The sequence below is a fragment of the Cicer arietinum genome, chromosome 8 (assembly GCF_000331145.2).
Source record: "Cicer arietinum cultivar CDC Frontier isolate Library 1 chromosome 8, Cicar.CDCFrontier_v2.0, whole genome shotgun sequence".
Taxonomy (NCBI): Eukaryota; Viridiplantae; Streptophyta; class Magnoliopsida; order Fabales; family Fabaceae; genus Cicer; species Cicer arietinum.
In genome coordinates, this window is record NC_021167.2 from 13,604,760 (window position 1) to 13,624,397 (window position 19,638).

A 19,638-nucleotide genomic window follows, 5' to 3' on the forward strand; every position below is an offset into this window, starting at 1 on the left:
AATATATAAACTAAGTCGGATACAAGCTTAAAGTGTTATTGTTGACTGGTGCATTTGAAAACAAAGGACCAAAACCCAATATATAGCTTTGGCCTTCTCCTTATTCTCCCACACTAAAGGATGTGGGACTTGCAATCAACCCCAACAGTACCATGGTATGGCCATCTTTACCGGTTCACTTTCTACTAAAATTATATACCTATTTTTTATATATTTATTTTGTAGTAATAAATTTTCATCTTTCATCCTGCAGAAAAAAAAAATCAGGGAAAAAGCAAAGAGCTTAGTTTACCTTCTCATAAACACAACTAATATTCATAAGCCATAAGGGGTAGTGTATATATATATATATATATATATATATATATATATATATAATTTCTGCCTAGTTATTTTGTAACACAAGTTTTATTTAACTTCCCAGAATTCAGAAAAATGGGAAAACATTGATAAATTACATAGATAATGATGTACAACATTCTGATCAGGACATAAGCTCAAGCTTGACCATCCAGCTTTAGTATACACTCCAAAGGAGATAATATTTCAACCGCCAACATTTTATCATTGTTAAACAGTAACCTGATTTTCCCAATCTTATTTGGAGACACCAATAAATATCCAAAACTATACCTCCAAATGAAAAATTCTTCTTGACAACAAAAAGGTTTTAGTTACACTCTCCTCAAATCCAACGAGTACTTCTTGAGTTTTCGCGACCAAAATGAGAAACGGTCACCGTGCAGGCTTTAGTTCGATCCTCCCCGAATCCAACGAGGGGTTCCTGTCCTTCCAACACTAGAATAATAATCACCTACATTTGCTACAAATAGTGGATCTCTATCTTCGACTTTGCATTCATCACTACCACCACCAGTTATATCATCAAGTTCTGTCTTCTCCAACTCTTTTGTCAAATCATCCATTGTCTTTTTCAAACTCGATTTGCTCATATGGCCTGCTTCTTCTGTAGAGAGACCAACCATCGTAATTTTCGGAAGAAAAGTGTTTTGTTTCAAATCTTCTTTATTTACATCTTTTCTTGATAACCCTACTTTTTCATGGGAGTGTTTTGAGTTTGGATGATGGAACCAATTACCAAAAGGTAGCCTTAATTTGGAATGATGGTCTTGGGCTGCTTCGGTGCTACCATCTAAATTATATTCAGAAGAGTCTGCACATTCAGTTTGTTTAGAATCAATTTCGACATTAGGGTTATCAACGCAGTTGCTTGACTCTGTAAGTCTCAGAAAAGATGCTTCACTTCTGCAGGATAACAAAAACCGTGTTACAAAGAGAAAACATATCATTGAATAACATTTCTTCAAATCAAATAGGCTTGAAAAAATGCTTCCTATTGAAATTTCCTGTTTTTCCTAGTAATTACAAAAGTATCACCTTGTTTTTTCTTTATTCATGTGTCTGAAGATTTCTTCAGAAAATAGTGAAAATAATAAATAATCCTTTACATTGTTTTCTGTAAAAATCTTTGAAAACAGGAAGTAAAAAAAAAATGAAAACAAGGCCAAACTTATATATTCATTAGTAAAGATAGGAAATGAAAACACTATTTTCTCAACCAAACAGACCCTGGAATTTCCATTTTCACTCTCTCCACTCCTGTTGATTCTGCATCTGTATACTTAATGAGAAATACTTCTTTCAAACAGAAAAGAAAAAAAAAATCAAATGAGTTGTGGTTGGCACATCATATCTATTTACATGAGGTGCTCAACATCTCTAAAAAGTTTGTGTTAGGAACCCAAGAATTGGATTTAGAAAGAATTTGAAGAAGAATACGAAATAATAGGAGAGAATCTCTACAAGAGCAAGATACACAAGAGTTAATACGCTCCTCAAGGGCGAATGCACCCTTCAACCGGAATACCAATTAAGAAAATTATAATTTGGCAAAAGATCCTCTTAAACGGGAAGAGAACCATTATCAATAGGTTCTGTGTACAATGGGATAAAAGGGACCAATCAACCACTATCCTAAGAAATAGGAAAATAGAAACAAAATACACTAACAAAACTAAAACAGAAATAGGAAATAACTAACAAACCTATAAAAGCTCTTATCTCCTAACTAACTAATTCACCTATATCTAAGTCCTAATAATACACCCACTCAAAAACAACTTTGCCCTCAAGAGTTTGAATATTATTGATAATAGCTTAATGCTGACTTGATTAAAAAAGACTTAATATTAATCTCTATTTATAGAGAAACATAGACTCAATCCTAAATCAAGAATAAATCATAATAATAATGAGAGATATTCTAAGATATCTCTATAATTATAAATTGATCATAGGAAATAACTCAAGATACTCTAATATAATATAATAAATTTTATAAGATATTTTTTTAATATTCTAACACTCCCCCTCAAGCTAAAACTTACTAAGTTGTAACTTGTTACAAGAAAACAATGTTTTGCTCCGTAAAATAATAAAAAAAGATGGAAAGGCAATTCAGGGATACATGTGAAGTTGGAGAGAATTGCTACAAATACAGTCTAGCCAGATAGCTAGAATGATCATCAGCCTGAGAGAAATTCATGACAAGTAATTGAACAAAACAAGGTCCGTTCTTCTAAAAACTGCATTTGGAAGCTTCAAACCAATAATATTGAAGAGGCGTTCTTCAAGGAGAGAAAGGCAAGACCAGTACATCTAGGACAAAGATGGGGCCAGTGTATCTGGGACAAATTGTCATGCTAGAGTGTGAGTAATGAAAATAAAAGACATTGACAGAATGATCATCAATCGAAAAAGAAGTCATCACTAATATGATTCATTTATGGAAAAAGGGACACCACCAGAATGATCGCCGGTGAGAATAGAAGCCACTATTATAATCTATTAGTAAGAACTAAATTGCATGACAAACACAGAATAAGAAGCAGCGCGACTCTAATGAAATGAAACCATGATCGATCAACGGAGTGAGAAAATGCGTCCAAAACAGGAGAGATAACGGTTGTTTGAACAATAACACATATTTTCGTTGATCAAAATTGAAAAGTAAGGGCAAATCTGGAACCGTGAGGTCGAGGCGAGTTCAACAAAAAAGGCCACATCTAAAACGGTTTTCGGACACGCAGTCACGCGCAGTGAAGAGAGGCAGCGCGTGGTCTGACGTGCGGTGGACAGTGAGGCGCGGGCGGTGGCTTTTTGCGGTGCGCTTTGAGGTGTGGGCTGATCTGAAAGAGGCGAAGCTGATGGAGTGGTCGTTTGCCGAAAAAGTCGCTGAAAACTGTGGCAGTGACAGCGGCAATAGCGAGCTGAACGGAAAAGAAATGATCAAGTTGGAAAAAAGAAACTATGATTATATTCTCTAATTGTTGGGAACTCGGCAACGGAACAATGGCAAAATCGTTTAAGGAGGATCAAAATAGGCTCTAGATACCATGTTGAAGTTGTGGGATTTTAGAGAAAAGGAGGAAAGAAAATAATAAGGGTTTGAATATTATTGATAATAAATTAATGCTGACTTGATTACAAAGACTCAATATTAATCTTTATTTATAGAGAAACATAGACTCAATCCTAAATCAGGAATAAATCATAATAATAATGAGAGATATTCTAAGATATCTCTATAATTATAAATTAATCCTATGAAATAACTCAAGATACTCTAATATAATATAATAAATTTTATAAGATATTTTTCTAATATTCTAACAAGAACATTATCTACAGGTTCACTGTACAAAGGGATGAAAGGGTAAAGGACCAATCAACAACTATCCTAAGAAATAGGAAAAATAGAAACAAAATACACTAACAAAACTAAAATAGAAATAGGAAATAACTAACCTATAAAACCTGTCTCCTAACTAACTAATTCTCCTATATCTAAGTCCTAACAATTTGTCAAAATTTGAATCAAATTACACCTTTCAAAAGTGAAATTGCAAATTGTATTAAAGTCATTGAGAATGCGAATAAAAGCGCATATGGAAAACCATATCAAAAAGTGCTGCAAACAACAGAATATATATCATTAGTTTAACAATGACGGTAATATGTATTATTAGTTTAACAATGAAGGTAATATATATTATTAGTTTAACAATGAAGGTAATATATATTATTAGTTTAACAATGAAGCTAATATATATTATTAGTTTAACAATGAAGGCACAAGACTTAATTTTCCTAATTCACATTTATACAACAAACCTGGATCTAATCAATCATTTGTAAAATGAACCAGGATATTAAACTAGGATAAAATAACTTAATTGATCAACGTAGAGCAGATTAGACTAAGTTGTAGCCGGAGTAGGGATAGTCGGAGAACCAAAAATCTGACCAACTGTTAGGAACACAATAATTAGATTCCAAGGATTTAGAGGTAGAACACTAATATTTAGAAAAGAATAAGCAATAATAGAAGAGAATCTCTCCAAGAAATGGATACACAAGAGCAGATACACTCCTACAATGGTTTTCACCACTCAATTTCTACAGTTGCTAAGAAATACTTCCTTAGGGGATGGAACGTTTATTTATAGGTTCTATTTACACTTAGGATAAGAGGGGTAAATGATCAAAAGCAACTAAATATCAAAACAGAAAAACAGTTGAAACATAACAACCTGCCCCCAACTAACTAACTACTCTATTAACTAATTTCTAACTTCTAGGACTAATTCAACTAATCTAAATCCTAACACCAACTTAGCACTCTAGAGGTAAACCACACAAAGGCAACAACAGAAAAAAGTTAATACAGGGCAGGGCTTTTAATTGAAAGTACCAGAGAGAAGAGATTTAAGTTAGAGGAGGGAAGGGTAGGGGGAATAACTTGTTTAGTGATGAGAGAGATTTTAAAACTAATTTACTTTTTATATGCAATATGGATAGAACATTTTATGCAAGGATAATTTTAGTCAATTTATTTTTAAAAGAAATTAAGATCTGTTTTCTCTCCCCTCAAAATCCTCAGTATTTGAGGTTAGCCGAAAAATGAATTTGAAAAAATTTTGTTCCCCACCATTTCATCCCCGACAAAATACTGTGCCGTGCATTACTCAAGTTCCTTCGACCTTTGTTGGATGCAACTACTCATTAAAAGCATGCAAAGACCTTTCACAAATGAGTACATAATCAAGTTTTCTATAAATCAATAACTAATTGAGACTTTATTATGCTACTTTATTTTAATGACTACTAAGTTATTGAAAATATAAGTAAATGACCATTACTAACTAGATAACGTATCTCTACAAATGCCCAAAATAATCTGAAAAACTTGATCAAAAATATAATGCCATAAGATTTCATGATTGTATCGAATTGGTTAATTTCACATTCTACATAAAGCTATATAGCATGGGTACTTCAAAATTCAAGTCATACTAACCGTTGGATACTTCAGGATACGTACCAACTGTACCAATATTTTAAAATTAAAAATTGGGTAATCCATTTGGGTACACATTTCTTCCATCGAGAATCAGGATTTTCCCATCTAGATCATCAACCTCAGGGACAGGTAGATTTGGTGGTGAGATTTTCTTTGCACCCTTGGTTGCTAAGCCACAATTCTACTATAGAAATGAAGGTGTCATAGTAACATCATCCAATTTTCTGGTAGAGAGATGTCGTATAACTATTGAAAACAGGGGCCTCTCAAAAGAGTCATTGGGAGCAGTTGAATGACCATTGACAACTACGAGCCTTAAGTCAGATAACAAAGGCCGGAAGACAAAACCACAAAACATGTGAATGACTTGCAACTGTCAACGCAGGTTGTGACGGGAGCAGATGATAAAATCAGGACAAAGGAAAAAAAAAAAGGGAGATCAGAGAGGATATCTGCTAGCTGGAAAGGCAGCGGGAAGACTGGGCAAAGGAAGGTGAGTCTAGTGATGGAGTCGCCTACCAGAAAGGTTGACATGGAGAACTTTATAGGAAGGTCAGCACCTGTGATCATGGTTGGCTGGGGAAAAATACCACTCATGAGCACACCAGGTAGGTACAGTTTAGGTTGCCACTTTAAACTCTAGATACTATATGAGAGAAATAGAAAAGAGAAGTATAAGCAGAAAATCATGTATCAACACAATAGAATAGAACAAAATATATTGAACACAAAAAGAATACACATGTCCTAGTTTCCCTAATTAACGTGTCTAAAATGAACCTGGACCTAACCAGTCTCACTACTAGGAACTTTGATACTAGAGTAAGCTAAATTAATTAAATATGAAATACAAGTAATCAGGATTATGTTAGATCTCTCATTAAGGAACATTATAAGAGGAGAGGCCAAAAATAGCAAAACTGACTTTGGTCAGTTAGTGGCAGTTATATTTATATAAGCAGTATTAATTAATAATGTTTTTCAAAAATGTAGTTACAGTTTGCGGAATTTCTGTTTTATTAAGAATAAAAAGAAAAAAAAAGTATGGGTAGTTGGTTATCTAGAAGTTATTGGAGTGATTATTCAGGAGGGAGAGAACCAAGCTCTAAAAAATTGGTAGGAACCGTGTTCTTTGCATTCTTTCTATGCAACATTTTCATTCTGTTCAGGTGTGTAATTGTATGAATCTATCTCTGATTGAGAACCTTTCTCCAAGAGAATTATCCCATAAAATCAGTTTTTATTCATAAATAATTACATATATTTAATTGGTTCCAGTTTCTATCAGATTGATATTTCAATTCTCTATTCTTGGGAACCAATTACCACTATTTGTTCTATTATATACTTATACATATAATAAATATGACCAGGAAACCACTGGACTAAAAATAGCAAATGTGAAAATGCCTCAAGTTGAAAACAACAGAGAATATACCTTCTTTCAAATGAATCAACCATATATGGAAATTCTGGTTGTATGCCTGTCGCTTTCCGCAACCACCTATTACCCAAGAGTACTTTGTCAACGGTATAATGGAACTGGAGTTCTGCAGCTTTAGAAATAACACTCAGTGGTATACTAGGATGGCCCATTTCATCAAGCACTTCTTGAACCTGTCAGGAAAAATGAACAAGAAACTAAACAATTTTCCGAGAGAAATAAATATGGGCATTAATGTTTCGTATATCTTGAATTAATCCCTACAGAAATATAAAAAAAAATGAAACATGAAACAAAACTTATTTATCTTCAAGAACAAGTTATAGTAGGTATATCATGCCACACTTTATCAATTGTTAACAAGAGCGAGATCTAAAATGTAAGTTCACACGATCTCACAATCTTTCCCCTTGCATGATCTCACAAATTGGTAAGATCGTAGTGAGATCACGAGCAACATCATAAAGATTGTGAGATCTCTTGCTATCCCAAAAATGGGCATTTTCGAGTCAGGGATCCCTCAAACCTACCCTAAAATTCCCAAAAACAACACCAATCTCCCTCGACTTGAGTCTCTTAAACCTCTCTGCTCATCTCTACGGGTTCACACATCTTGCCCCATCTCTGCTCATCTTATCTCTTCACATCAACCCTCTCTGCTTTTCTGTGCTGACATTGTTTGATCTGCATTCAAAATCATTGGAAATGACTTCTATGCAAGGTGATAGTGGGGCTGGAGGTAGTGAGCCAGGAGGTGGTGGTGGTGAGGCTGCTGAATGTTGCGGTGATGGTAATTATCTTAGTTAGATATGGATCTTAGATTGTGTATCTGACTAATTATGACCTCTTTTCAATGTTATGGTTATGATATTCACCTTTAAGTTTGATTTAATGTTCTTATTTATATGGTATTTTTTTTCTTCATATTTTATGTGCATTAAAAATAAACTTTTAGATTGATATTTACAATAAGTGGAACAAATAAATAATGCTTGTTAAAATTGAAATATGATCTCTTTTTTAATAGTAAAAATATTCATATTTACTCTATAACAAGAATAATAATAATATAAATATTGTGTTTGAATGTGTGCATATATATAAAGAAAAAAAAACAAGAAAACAACTTTTATTCTAGCAGACAAAAACAAAGCGAAAAACCACACATTAACATTCTGAAAAAACAACGGCGGGGTGTGAAAACAAAATTCTTAAAAACTAAAATAAATATCATTTTTTTTGTTTTTTGTATTAAAATAGTAAAAGTGGAAAAGAAGAAAGCCGATAAAAGGAGGACACAGAAAGAGAAACTGGCAAAAGGGGAAAGAGCGTTAAATAAAACAGCGCAGCGGATTTTCCATAGTTAATTTACAACTCAGATTCACACGCAGTCCATAAGAAGACACACCTTTTTGTGTTTCTATTTCTCACTCGGAAAATACAATGACGATGATTCTGTTCTAACTTCTAACATTGCTTCTGTGTCTCTAGATTTTTTCCCTTTGATTTTTTTAGCTTGCTGTTTTTTTTGGCACTGGTCATTAAGGGTGAATTAGGGATGAGCAAGAAAACTTCGGAATCCCCAAAAGATGTTCCTGCCGTCAATTTACCCTCTCTCAGTGACGGCTTTTATGAAGTCGAAGCTATTCTTCGTAAGAGGGTCCGCAAGGTCAAGTTTCTTCTTTTTTCACTCATGGGTTTTTTTTCCGCTTTGTTTTGGAGTATGATTGTCATTTTTTTGCCTAATTTCTTATTTTGCCTGACTATGTGTTTTTTTTTGTTGGTGCCAATTTTACAGGGTAAGGTGGAGTATTTTGTCAAATGGTGAGTGCCCCTTTTTTGGTTTTTGTTTAACAACATTGTGATAAAACTGAAGGGAAAAGAGCCAAATGTGATATTTTTTATGACAGTTTGTTTATTTGTCTATTTATGACTCAAGGTTCGGATGGGATGAGTCAGCAAACAGCTGGGAGCCTCCAGAGAGCTTAATTTGTGTTCCTGATGTTGTTGAAGCTTTTGAAGAGAGGTATTTATTCCCTTGTTCTTCTGTACAATTTTTTTCACGTTTTTCTTTACATTCTATAAATTAAGGATGAAAGACATTTTAACTTTATGTTTTTGTATTTGTGTAGTGTTTGGTATGAGTCTGAATGAGTTGTGTATAAGCATAGGTCAAATACTGTGATTGTCAGAAACTGGATGGACTAATCGACTGGATTTTAAAACTTGTTTTCTTACAAATATTTGTATTGTTTTGAAGCTTGAAATCAGCAAAGCAACAGAAGGGCAAACGCAAACATGGTGATAGCAGCAGTCTTGGAAGTGCCAAACATGCTACTGATGAAAGCTCTGTGAATGCTCCAGAAGAGGTTACTGAGTAAGGTGATAATGGGGCTGAAGGTAGTGGGGCAGGGGGTGGCAGTAGAGAGGCTGCTGAATGTTATTGGAATGGTTATTACTTTAGTTTGATTTGGGATTTATGCATGTGACTAATTATGACTTCTTGAATGTTATTGTTCTGAACTTCAGATTATGTTTGCTTTAATGTTATTACTTATTTATTAGTTTTTTTTTCATAGTGAGAAAGGTTATTTTATGAGTGAGAGAAGTCATTCTCAGCCATTATATCAAAATAAATGGCTGAGATTAGGATATTAAAATTAAAATATCACGCCCCTTTTCCTCTTTGCTGTTCATCTCCAAAATTTCCCAATCTTGAACATGACATTATCTCCCTTCATCACTATACAAGCCTTTCACACACCAGCCAGAGTCCCCTTTCTTTTGATTTATGCAATACTAATAATTCTTTATAGATCTTAACAAATAGGTTATGATTTGAGAAATACTAGTTCTTTATTAATTTAGGCAAATATTGGTTTTGCTGGTTTTTGTTGCTTTTGATACACCTCCTGAAACATTCATTTTAATCCAGCGATTACTGTAATTCAGATTTTGATCCAGAGACCTTCATTTTTAGTATCGGTTTTGAATAACTTTCTTAGATCTCATCTACCCTTTGCTGTAATACTAGTTCGATCCAGCAGTGTTTATTTTTATCCGGCAATGTCAATGATGGCGACGGCTGGCCGAACCGTCCATGGTTGTGGGTCGGGGTGTGCTTGTTATCAATCGAACAGTGGTCCCGAAACTTTCAGTGGGAATAGATTGGAGAGGTAAAGTCGTGTGACTGTTTAACTGAAGCTTTCAGTTTCAGTCATGTGTTTTTAACTTTTTATCTATGCATTATATGAATTTAGCTCATCTAAAGTGAGAAGTTGGTAAAGTGAGCAAATCAATAGTTGATATTATAACCACCCGTGTTTGGTCATGCATGTGCACATACTATCGATCATTGATTTACTCATTAATTGTTGATATTACTCACTTTATTCTCTAAAGTGTTGCTCACTTTATATGAGCCAAATTAGCATTATATATATGTATATGTGTGTATGTTAATGTAATTTTTCGTTTTGGTTGGATCTTATGATCCTTGTTACATCCCTATGTTTTATGATCTTGCAACCTCAGATCCTAATTACGATCTCGATCTTGACAACATTGATTTCAGCTTCAAACATCATCATCACTTACTTGAACTTCAAACAAATACTAAATTAGTCAGTCAGTATGAAAGGTTCAGATTGAAAATCATATTCCATATCAGATTCTTATAAGTATATTGAAAATTTTCTTCTTCAGCCTTGTACTTCATTAAACAATAAAATGTTCATAAAACTAGTCATACCTCTGGAGGTTCCCCTAAACTATCTCCAATTTCCTCAATCACTTCTGCTGCCAAGTTGTCATCAACCACATCTCGCCGCCGCTGAATGTGCCGAGTTTGGATTAATGTATGGAAATGTTGATCGACAGCTTCTTCAAGAATGTTATCAAGCATGTTTTTGTCGAAGAAGTAGGGAGTATACCTATTCAAACAAAGCAATAATGTGGGCATAAATATTATGTTGCTTTGGTAGAAAATACTTAATATTTCATTCTTTCTTTCTTTTTCTTTTCACTACATATCACCATGATAGCCAGTAATTATTGGGATACGATTTTATTTCCATTTTTATTATCATTCATTAAGATTCTTTACATAATAGTATTTGACCTTGTCCTTTCAAATCAGCATAAATAATAAGAGTGAATCACCATTTTGGTCCATGAAATTGTAAAGTCCGGCAATTTGATTGTTCAAATTTATAAAATGGAACATTAGTCCTTCAAATTGAAGGCCTTCAACCAAAATAATCCCTTCGTCATCTAAAAGGGTCAGAAATTCTGAATTGGTATGTTATTTAGGGCATGCTCAATTGGAGCATATATTAATAAATTTGTTTAGGGCTTCAACAGGTCTTTATTTGTGATCCAAATTCATCAAAATTGATTGAATTGATTGACAATGAAAGGACTAAACTGATTGATGGTCTTCATGTTTATGTACTACTTAGTTATTTCGAAAAAATTTGGAACCAAATTGACTGACCATGAAATAATAATATTCAGTGTTTTTCTCTTTCAATTTTCAACAAGTAAACATAATGGGATAAATAATCAAAATGAGTCCAAATCCTAACAGAAAAGTAGCATATCACAAATCAAAGTTTGTGCAAACACTGCACAAAAATGTTAAAATACTGCAGCACTAAGAAAGCCAAAGAAGAATCAGTGGGGAAAAAAAGGAGGCTAGTTAAAGCAATTATATTCACTCACAAAGAAGAAAATCTAGAATTTATGCTCATACATTTGTAAAAGAAACTAGGAGATTTAAAAATGAACAACTATCATTTTACTGATATTAAATTTCAAAATAAACTACATATAAGCTAGTTCTATGACAATAACACCAATTCACATAAAACAAGGAAGATGAGCAATATGTACCATTTAATCCCATCTGTAGTTGCTATTGCAATATCCAAGTTCTGAGCACTAAACACAGGCACCCCATCGACCTTTTTCCTGACACCATTGTGTGGGATTGTCTTCAGAAGTTTATTGGCTGCCTTGACCTGGAGGGAAAATATTTATAATAAATAACGATTGTAGTCAAATAAAATTAAAATATGTGCAACAATGAAAGACAAATAATAATACCTGCTTCTCATTCGGAACAAATTGGAACATGTGAGGCTTTTCCTGCATGGTATGGAGTGAGCAACATTATAAATAAATCAAATAAAAACATAAAAGTAAAAAAATAATATTAACATATTGAATTCCATAATTTGGAACAACCATCTGCACGCATCATAACATCTTCCTAAAAACCAAATCAATGATTGATCGTAGATAACTTTAAATGCACTAACTCAAACCAGCACAACTACATCTCAAATAGCAATTGAAAACGTCAACAGTACCTTGAAATGTTCATATGCTAAATCAAGACGGCAGGCACCCACCACGCCACTTGGAACATTCAGTTTTTTGACATATGAAACTAAGACGATTAAAATTTAAAAAGGTTAGTATTTGGTGATAGTCGTTAATCAAAGATCAACATTAATCAAAATATGTGGTGATGAGGGTAATTGATGGAAAAAAGGAATGTGAACATATAAATATGAAAGTACAAAATATAGACTGGGTTGAAGGGGATATTTTAGCAGGCAAAGAAATGTGCAATGCAAGGATCGGGTTTGGTCACAGTAGGTCACTAATTTGCATTGTACAGCTACTTGGGGTTGGAAAAATCCCTTTGGGATTCTTGACTCGTGGGCTCTGGTTTGTCCCTTCACTTTGAAACACTAGTGTTTCATAAAAGTTTGGAAAAGTAAGCAAGTAAAATTTTATGGCAATATGAATTATATGTAACACATGGATCACTTGGTTGGAGCTGAATCTGAATGCACACATCTTGAGGGGTACCTCACTGCCGCTTAACTTATGGGCAGTATTGTTGATGGTGGAATATGGTGGAAGGCAAAGAATCCACCATATAAACACGCCATTGTGACCTATGGCGCCACCATGGCAGGCATCCTTTCACAAATTGTCTATGGCAGTTGTCCAAAACTCTGCCACTTCATTCCACCATGACCACCATTTAACAACACTGCTTATGGGATAGGGTTTTGTTTATATGCAGAGACTGGGCAGTCCTGTTACATTCTTGATTCTTTTTTCTTGCCCCTTGTTTTTATCTTTTTTTTTTTTAAGTTGTGGAAGACCCCTTAGCTTCATTTTCTCCAGTTCACTCTAATGAAATTTCATGTTCTATTTTAAAAGAATTAGAACCCGTTTAGTTTCTAAAAACATTTTCAATTTTTACTTTGTATGTGGACTACTAGAATAACATTTTGTTATGGATTTTTATTTTTAATTGTGATAGAGAAGATGGAAGCTAAGTAGAGAGAAACATTTTCCAAAACAGTAAAAACAATGTTTTGAAATTTTCAAAAATATTCAATCTATTTTTAAAATGCATTTTCAAAACTTTCATCATGCCTTCTCTAATGTTTATTTTATCAATGGTAATGAAAACAGGAAACACCGCAAGTAAACGGGTCCTTGAAGTTGAACCTTCTCCCACCCCCCAGCCAAAAATATAAGAGTGATTAACAACTAACCATATATTTGTTGAAATATTCTATTTCACAAAATAAAAATGCATAAAAGTCTGTATCTTAACTTCAAAGAAGCTAATTAAGTAGTCTTCAAAAGGTTTTTGGCTAGCAGCTGAATACATTAGAATTAAGCATCACTATAATCATAAACTGGTAAGTAAGGCCAAGAGTGCATACATAGAGAGAGAAAGCTAGAGTAAACAGGAAATCAGCTAGCCTAGGTCAGAGCTAAACGACGCAGATGATAATTAGATACCATCATAACCAAGATTAATCAGGTTATAAAGAATAACTTTGAAACATATGATAAGTCAAATATGATCGGTAATGTTATAAGCATATTAAAGAACCATAAAAAAGGGGGGCTATCGACGAGCTAACCTGCATCTCCTAAATCAATAAAAAAGCGAAATACAGGGCCGTTCCTCTCACTCTTGGTGATTGCTGCAAACATGTTTTTCAGCCACTTTGGGGTTCTGCAGAAAATAGATTACAGGCGGAAAACAGTTATCCTTTCAGAAAAATGATGGATGGTAACAGCTTAGTCTAACCTCCATGAGGTTTTAAACAAACAGTAGCTACAATTGCAATCCCTAAATTCCTTTCAATGGTCACAAATCTTTAATCAATATTCAACAACTCCCAACCATCTTTGGTTTCCTAAACAAGATGCCTTGTGTTCTCTGTTGGATACTTAGATTGCTAAAAGCAACCAAACACCAGCTCGCATATGCTTACGAATGCAAGGTGATTCAATTTTCCTCATAAACAGATACGGGAACCCTAAAAGCTCAGCAAAAAAACAACTCCATAACAAAAACCTTCCTATATTCTGTCCTTTACCGACCCAGAAAACAATTCTTTTCAGTACTGGTTTGGATAAACTTCTCAATAAACACTTATAGTAAACAATATAAAAGAATCTTGCAATAACGTTAGTTTTTAAATAACAGCTTCTCATATAAGTTAATGATCTCCTACCTCTGTTTTTTCAAACACACTCATTTAACCTCCCTGTAAATATCTATAAGCTTATAAGAACATTTCCGTATGTAAAACTCATGGATTTATTATAATTGAGAATCTCCGATGAACTAGAAACTAATCCTAAACAGTAATGTAATTTGGGTGTGAACTACATCAACCATATAAAAATTGTCAAATTTAGGTGTCTGTAATTGTTGTTCAAAATAACATTACGGAATCCAAAATGCATTCCACAAGCTATTTTGGACTTAACTATGCAAAAACTAATCAAGCTCGTTACGTCACCATCAACACATACAAATTTTATCCACCAAATAATGGATAAAAAAAAAACTCACTAAAGCAACAAGTGTATCTTTGGTTTTGCACGGACAAAAATTAATTTTAGTTAAAAGTGAGTTGAATGTAAAGTTATTAATGTTTGGATATATTCACATAAAAGCGAGTTGAAAAATAAATTTCAATATTAAAATAACATTTTGACTCAAAATCTACAAATCATAACTTCAAATTAGAATCAATTCTGGAGGCAAAACTAATCTACTCAATAACACTCAAACGTATCAAGATCAATTTTTATGGATCGGGATTCCCTGCAGTTTGGGTTCCCGCATTCACGCAAGCAGACATCGGTGACACCGAATATTCCAACTTAACCTCAATATTTAAAATTATAGAATAAAAAAATTAAAAAATCTGCAGTTTTTAAGACTGTCCAATCAAAATCGAGCTGTCACCGATTTTCCCAACTATATGACTGCATGAATTATTCACCAACAGCAGTGAATCTAATTTCAAAAGTGAAACCAAACATGCACTAAACCATACATACATACATGATAACAAAATAACCAAAAAGAAAAGGTTACAACTATAACTGAAAGCTGAATTGAAAAGAAGTTAATAACGAAAACTTAAACAACCTTTTGGTGATGAAGGGAAGATCAAAGTGAGTAGAAACAGCCATGAGACCAGTACCAGAGAGGTCACACATACTGAAAACCTGACCAACAAAAGCGGGACCACCACCACCACTACCACCGCCTTTGCCATTGGAATTGAGTCTCGAAACTCTCACCGATTTAGCGGAAGGATGAGTTGACTCGGCGGTGGAGAGAGGTGGCGCGAAGAAGAGAGGGAGAGAGATTGAGGAAGGTGGTTGAGGTGAAAATGGAGGTGAAGGAGGATTGTGTGAGTTGAAGAGAGAAATGAAATTTGAAGCGGTGGATTGAAGGAAAGAGGAGATTTGGTTGTTGTTGTTGCGGCGGCGGTGAGGTTCGGACGGTAGAGCCATGCAGTTGCAGTTAGCGCATGGACGGAGGGAGGAGATTTGGGTTTGGTGTAAGGAATTCTTCGTGTGGTGAATGGTGATGATGATAAGTCATACAATTACAAATTATACTTTTAAATTAAATAATTATTTTTGAAGTTTTAGATTCAAAAAATTATTTAAAATGATAGAAAAATAGTAACTTTAAAAAAATTATTTTTTATGACTAATTAAAATAAAAAGTTTTTGCAACAATTTTTATATTTTTCTTAGAGCTCTTTAAATTATTGAATAATAAAATTATTCTTTTTAGAATATATGCCAATAGATCTTTAGAATACTTTGTTACATATATCATACAACAAAAGGTTTTTTATGAAGCAAGGTGCCTCTAAAACAGTGATATATCCGAATTAGATACTTACCTAATTTACATCGTACTTTATGTACTTGTTGTTTTTATTTTATTTTATTGCGGATAAAATTAATTATTTTTTCTATATTAATATGCTCCTTGTATATATTATTTTTACATAATATATAACATATTAATATATATATATATATATAAATCTATAAATCTTATATTTTAATTATGAAGAAAAAAGTAGTTATTAGGAGAAATAGCATTTTTTGTCCATTTTAAATATATTTTTAACTTATCTTAAACAATATTTTAAATAAAAATATTAATATATGAATAATATTTTTTTAGAAATTACAAATTAATAAATTTTTTAAAGAGTTTATATTTTTTTACTATAGTATATAATGGGTAATCTATTGTGTTATAGAAACATTGCTGCTAATAATTAATTAATGTAATTATATAAATAATACAAGATATTACTTAATTTTAATTATAAGTTAGAATTATAAATTATTGTTTATGTAAATTTACAGATTATAAGTTATAAATTATGAATTATTATGTAAAATTATGATTTGTTTAGAGATTATCATTTATATGAGTTATTATATAAAATTATAAATTATCACTATCTAATACTTTAATTTAAATTAATTTAATAAAATAAATGTTAGGGTTGGCAATAAGCTCGACCAAACTATGCTTTGTTAAGTATGAGTTTGACCTGTCAATATGTAAATATTATGTAAATGACCTTACTTTCTTAGGTCTGATATTTATAGAAGTCTGATATAATATGTTAATATGTTTATAAGTCTATTTCATTTTAGCATTTTTTAATAAGTAATCAAACATATCTTTAAATAGATTAACAAGTTAATATGTTAATCAAATTAAGTTTTATTTTGATATTTAACACAATATTTTGAAAAATAGGACTTTATACGCATCATACTTTAATTTTATTTTATAATAATACATTTAAACATGTCAAAAGCTAAATAATGTTAATATGTGTAAATTATTAAAAGTTAAATATGTAAATAAACAGATCAAATTTAATATAATAATTATAATAATAAAAAATATTATTTATATTTATTTAAATAAATCAGTCTAGTATGTCTAAAAGATTTATTGTGTGATAAATAGTCTCATCTTTTTAACTAAATATGTTGTTTTTTAGAAGTCTTATCGTTATCTGTTTAAAAATAAAGTATCGTCTGACGTAGAGTAGACCGTATATCCCTGTTGGTCGGTCTGATATATTCCCTCATTTAATAAATATTGTCTTATATGACATAAAATAAATATATTATTTTATTTTCAAATTTAATTCATTTTAGATTCATTTAATATTTATTTCTATATCGAGTAAAAATCCTCTAAACCCAACGAGACACACTCCGTGCTTGGCATGGTTAATTATGCTAGTTCACTTAGAACAACAGTTTTCTTGAGAGTCATAAGGTAAAATACAAGAATTAGATTGAAAAGAAGATCATGGATTCAATTCTCCACTCTTGTAAAAACTAACAATTAACTACACACCATTTAAAAAAAGTTAATAGAGTTCTCTTTTGAGTTTAAGGAACATTTTACGTTAAAGTAATATAATAAATAGTAATAAAAGTAGTGCTAGCAACACAATTTCAAATATACAAGTTTAAAATAAACGGAGTAAAATGAAATTAAATAACATATCTGTTGGAACATAAGTATGTTATAGTGTGAATTTAAAAATGTGTTGAAGTCCCACATTGGAAATAAATATTTTTTGTAAATTTAAGTGGAAAAAAACTTGTTTTTTTAAAATTCAAGTCCCACATTAGTAAGAATATTTTTTGAAATCCCACTTTGAAAAACTATCATATTTTGTGTAGTTTCAATTCTATACATACTAAAGTCCCACATTGTTTAGAAAACATATGTGACTTTGCTTCCATCACTATATAATGAGTTTCAAGCTATTGTGAAAAGTACACCAAAGTTGGATGCTTTTCCCAACTTTCTCTTTTCTCCCTCTTATATTCTGCTCGCCTAATTTTTGAGTTACTTCTCCCTTTTCTTTCTGTCCCTTCGGTTTTAGAGCGGTTATTATGCTGCAGTCCCTTCGCTTTTTAAAGCGGTTATTATGCTGTAGTCCCTTTGGTTTTAAAGCGGTTATTATGCCGCAGTCCCTTCGGTTTTAAAGCGGTTATTATGCCGCAGTCCCTTCGGTTTTAGAGCGGTTATTATGCCGTAGTCCATTTGGTTTTAAAGCGGTTGTTATGCCGTAATTCTTTCGGTTTTTTTTTGAGCGGTTGTTATGCCGTAGTTATGAATGGTCATAGTACCATATTGAGAGTGACTTTAATTGTCATATTGAGAGTGACTTAAACTGCCATATTGATGGTGTAATTCTAGAACGGTTTTCTACGGAGCAGTGGAACTCCGATACAGTGAATCTGGGCTGTTTTATCCTGGGGACTTCGTGGTTGATAGTCTGCCTTGCACAATTTGGGCAGTGCCGCGAAACGTCTTAAAGAGAGCGACCTAGTCCACGACTTAACCCAGTAATATCTTCGGTGGCATAAATTGTGATTTTGAAATTTAAAATCCAACAATTTTAAGACGTTTCGTTCTGCCATGTCAACCGAAGAGATTACTGGATTTGGTTATGTTGCCTTTCATTTCGATAAACTGTTTCAGTTTGAAGCAAATAGAAAAGGATAAAACAGTTGGAGAATTAACCCATGGGAGAATAATGATAAGAATTATATTCTTAATCGACTTGCTGATGATCTGTATAACTATTACAGTTCCAGCAATAATGCAAGATATGTTTGAGATACTCTAAGTAAGTTGTGACTGCTACCTAGAGTATCAGATGTCCGATGACAGATACATGGAGGCTGACAGATCCGTGGAGGCACATGGAGGCTGATAGATTCGTGGAGGTGGAGGCACACTCCCGTAAAATTCAGAAGATAATTCATGAGATAAGCTATTAAGGTACGTCATTCATGACATATTTAAATTAAATATTGAAATTTAACATGTCTCTTCTGTTTGAATGTTGAAATCAATAAAATGTATGTTTATGGTTACATGTTGTGTGATTTTAATTTTGACATGCTAGACTATGTGATGTGAACACATCTGATTAAGTAACTTAGTTTTAATTCTAAAGTTATTGTTAAATGATTTTGAAAAATGTGATTTTTATAGTCAAGCTAAAATAACAAAGAGTTCACATAAATATGTAGTTAGAGAATCTAAGTCTTTAGATTTATTACACTTTGATATATGTGAACTTGATGAGACGTTAACAAGAAATGAAAAATAAAAGTGAAACGCTTGACATGTTAAAGATCTTTACAGCTGAAATTGAAAATCAATTTAGTATAAAGATTAAGAGATTCCAAGTATGATTCTATTTTTAATGAGTTTTATAAATTGTCTGGAATTATACATGGAACAACTGCACCATAATTATTTGAAGTGAATGATAAGTTTGAAAGGAAAAAAAAGGAATAGAACTCTTATTGAACTAGTTGTTGCTAGTATGTTTCTAGTACTACATCTCATTGGTGTGAAGAAAATATATTGTTTATTTGGTATGTT

General features: G+C 32.5%; 2 protein-coding genes across 2 annotated transcripts; one reads left to right on the top strand and one right to left on the bottom strand.

Moving 5' to 3' along the window:
• Positions 1-389: 389 nt before the first annotated feature.
• LOC101491235 (uncharacterized) lies at positions 390-15,775 on the bottom strand. Its single transcript, XM_004516643.4, has 8 exons — positions 15,316-15,775; positions 13,787-13,881; positions 12,200-12,279; positions 11,934-11,975; positions 11,721-11,848; positions 10,579-10,759; positions 6,822-7,000; positions 390-1,266 (listed from the first exon to the last, which is right to left on the bottom strand). Exons 1-8 carry the CDS (start codon positions 15,684-15,686, stop codon positions 750-752), a joined length of 1,593 nt encoding a protein of 530 aa, XP_004516700.1. The 5' UTR covers positions 15,687-15,775; the 3' UTR covers positions 390-749.
• On the top strand, positions 8,074-9,391 carry LOC113784963 (chromo domain-containing protein LHP1-like). Its single transcript, XM_027331295.2, has 4 exons — positions 8,074-8,496; positions 8,626-8,651; positions 8,767-8,853; positions 9,088-9,391. Exons 1-4 carry the CDS (start codon positions 8,386-8,388, stop codon positions 9,206-9,208), a joined length of 345 nt encoding a protein of 114 aa, XP_027187096.1. The 5' UTR covers positions 8,074-8,385; the 3' UTR covers positions 9,209-9,391.
• Positions 15,776-19,638: the final 3,863 nt, after the last annotated feature.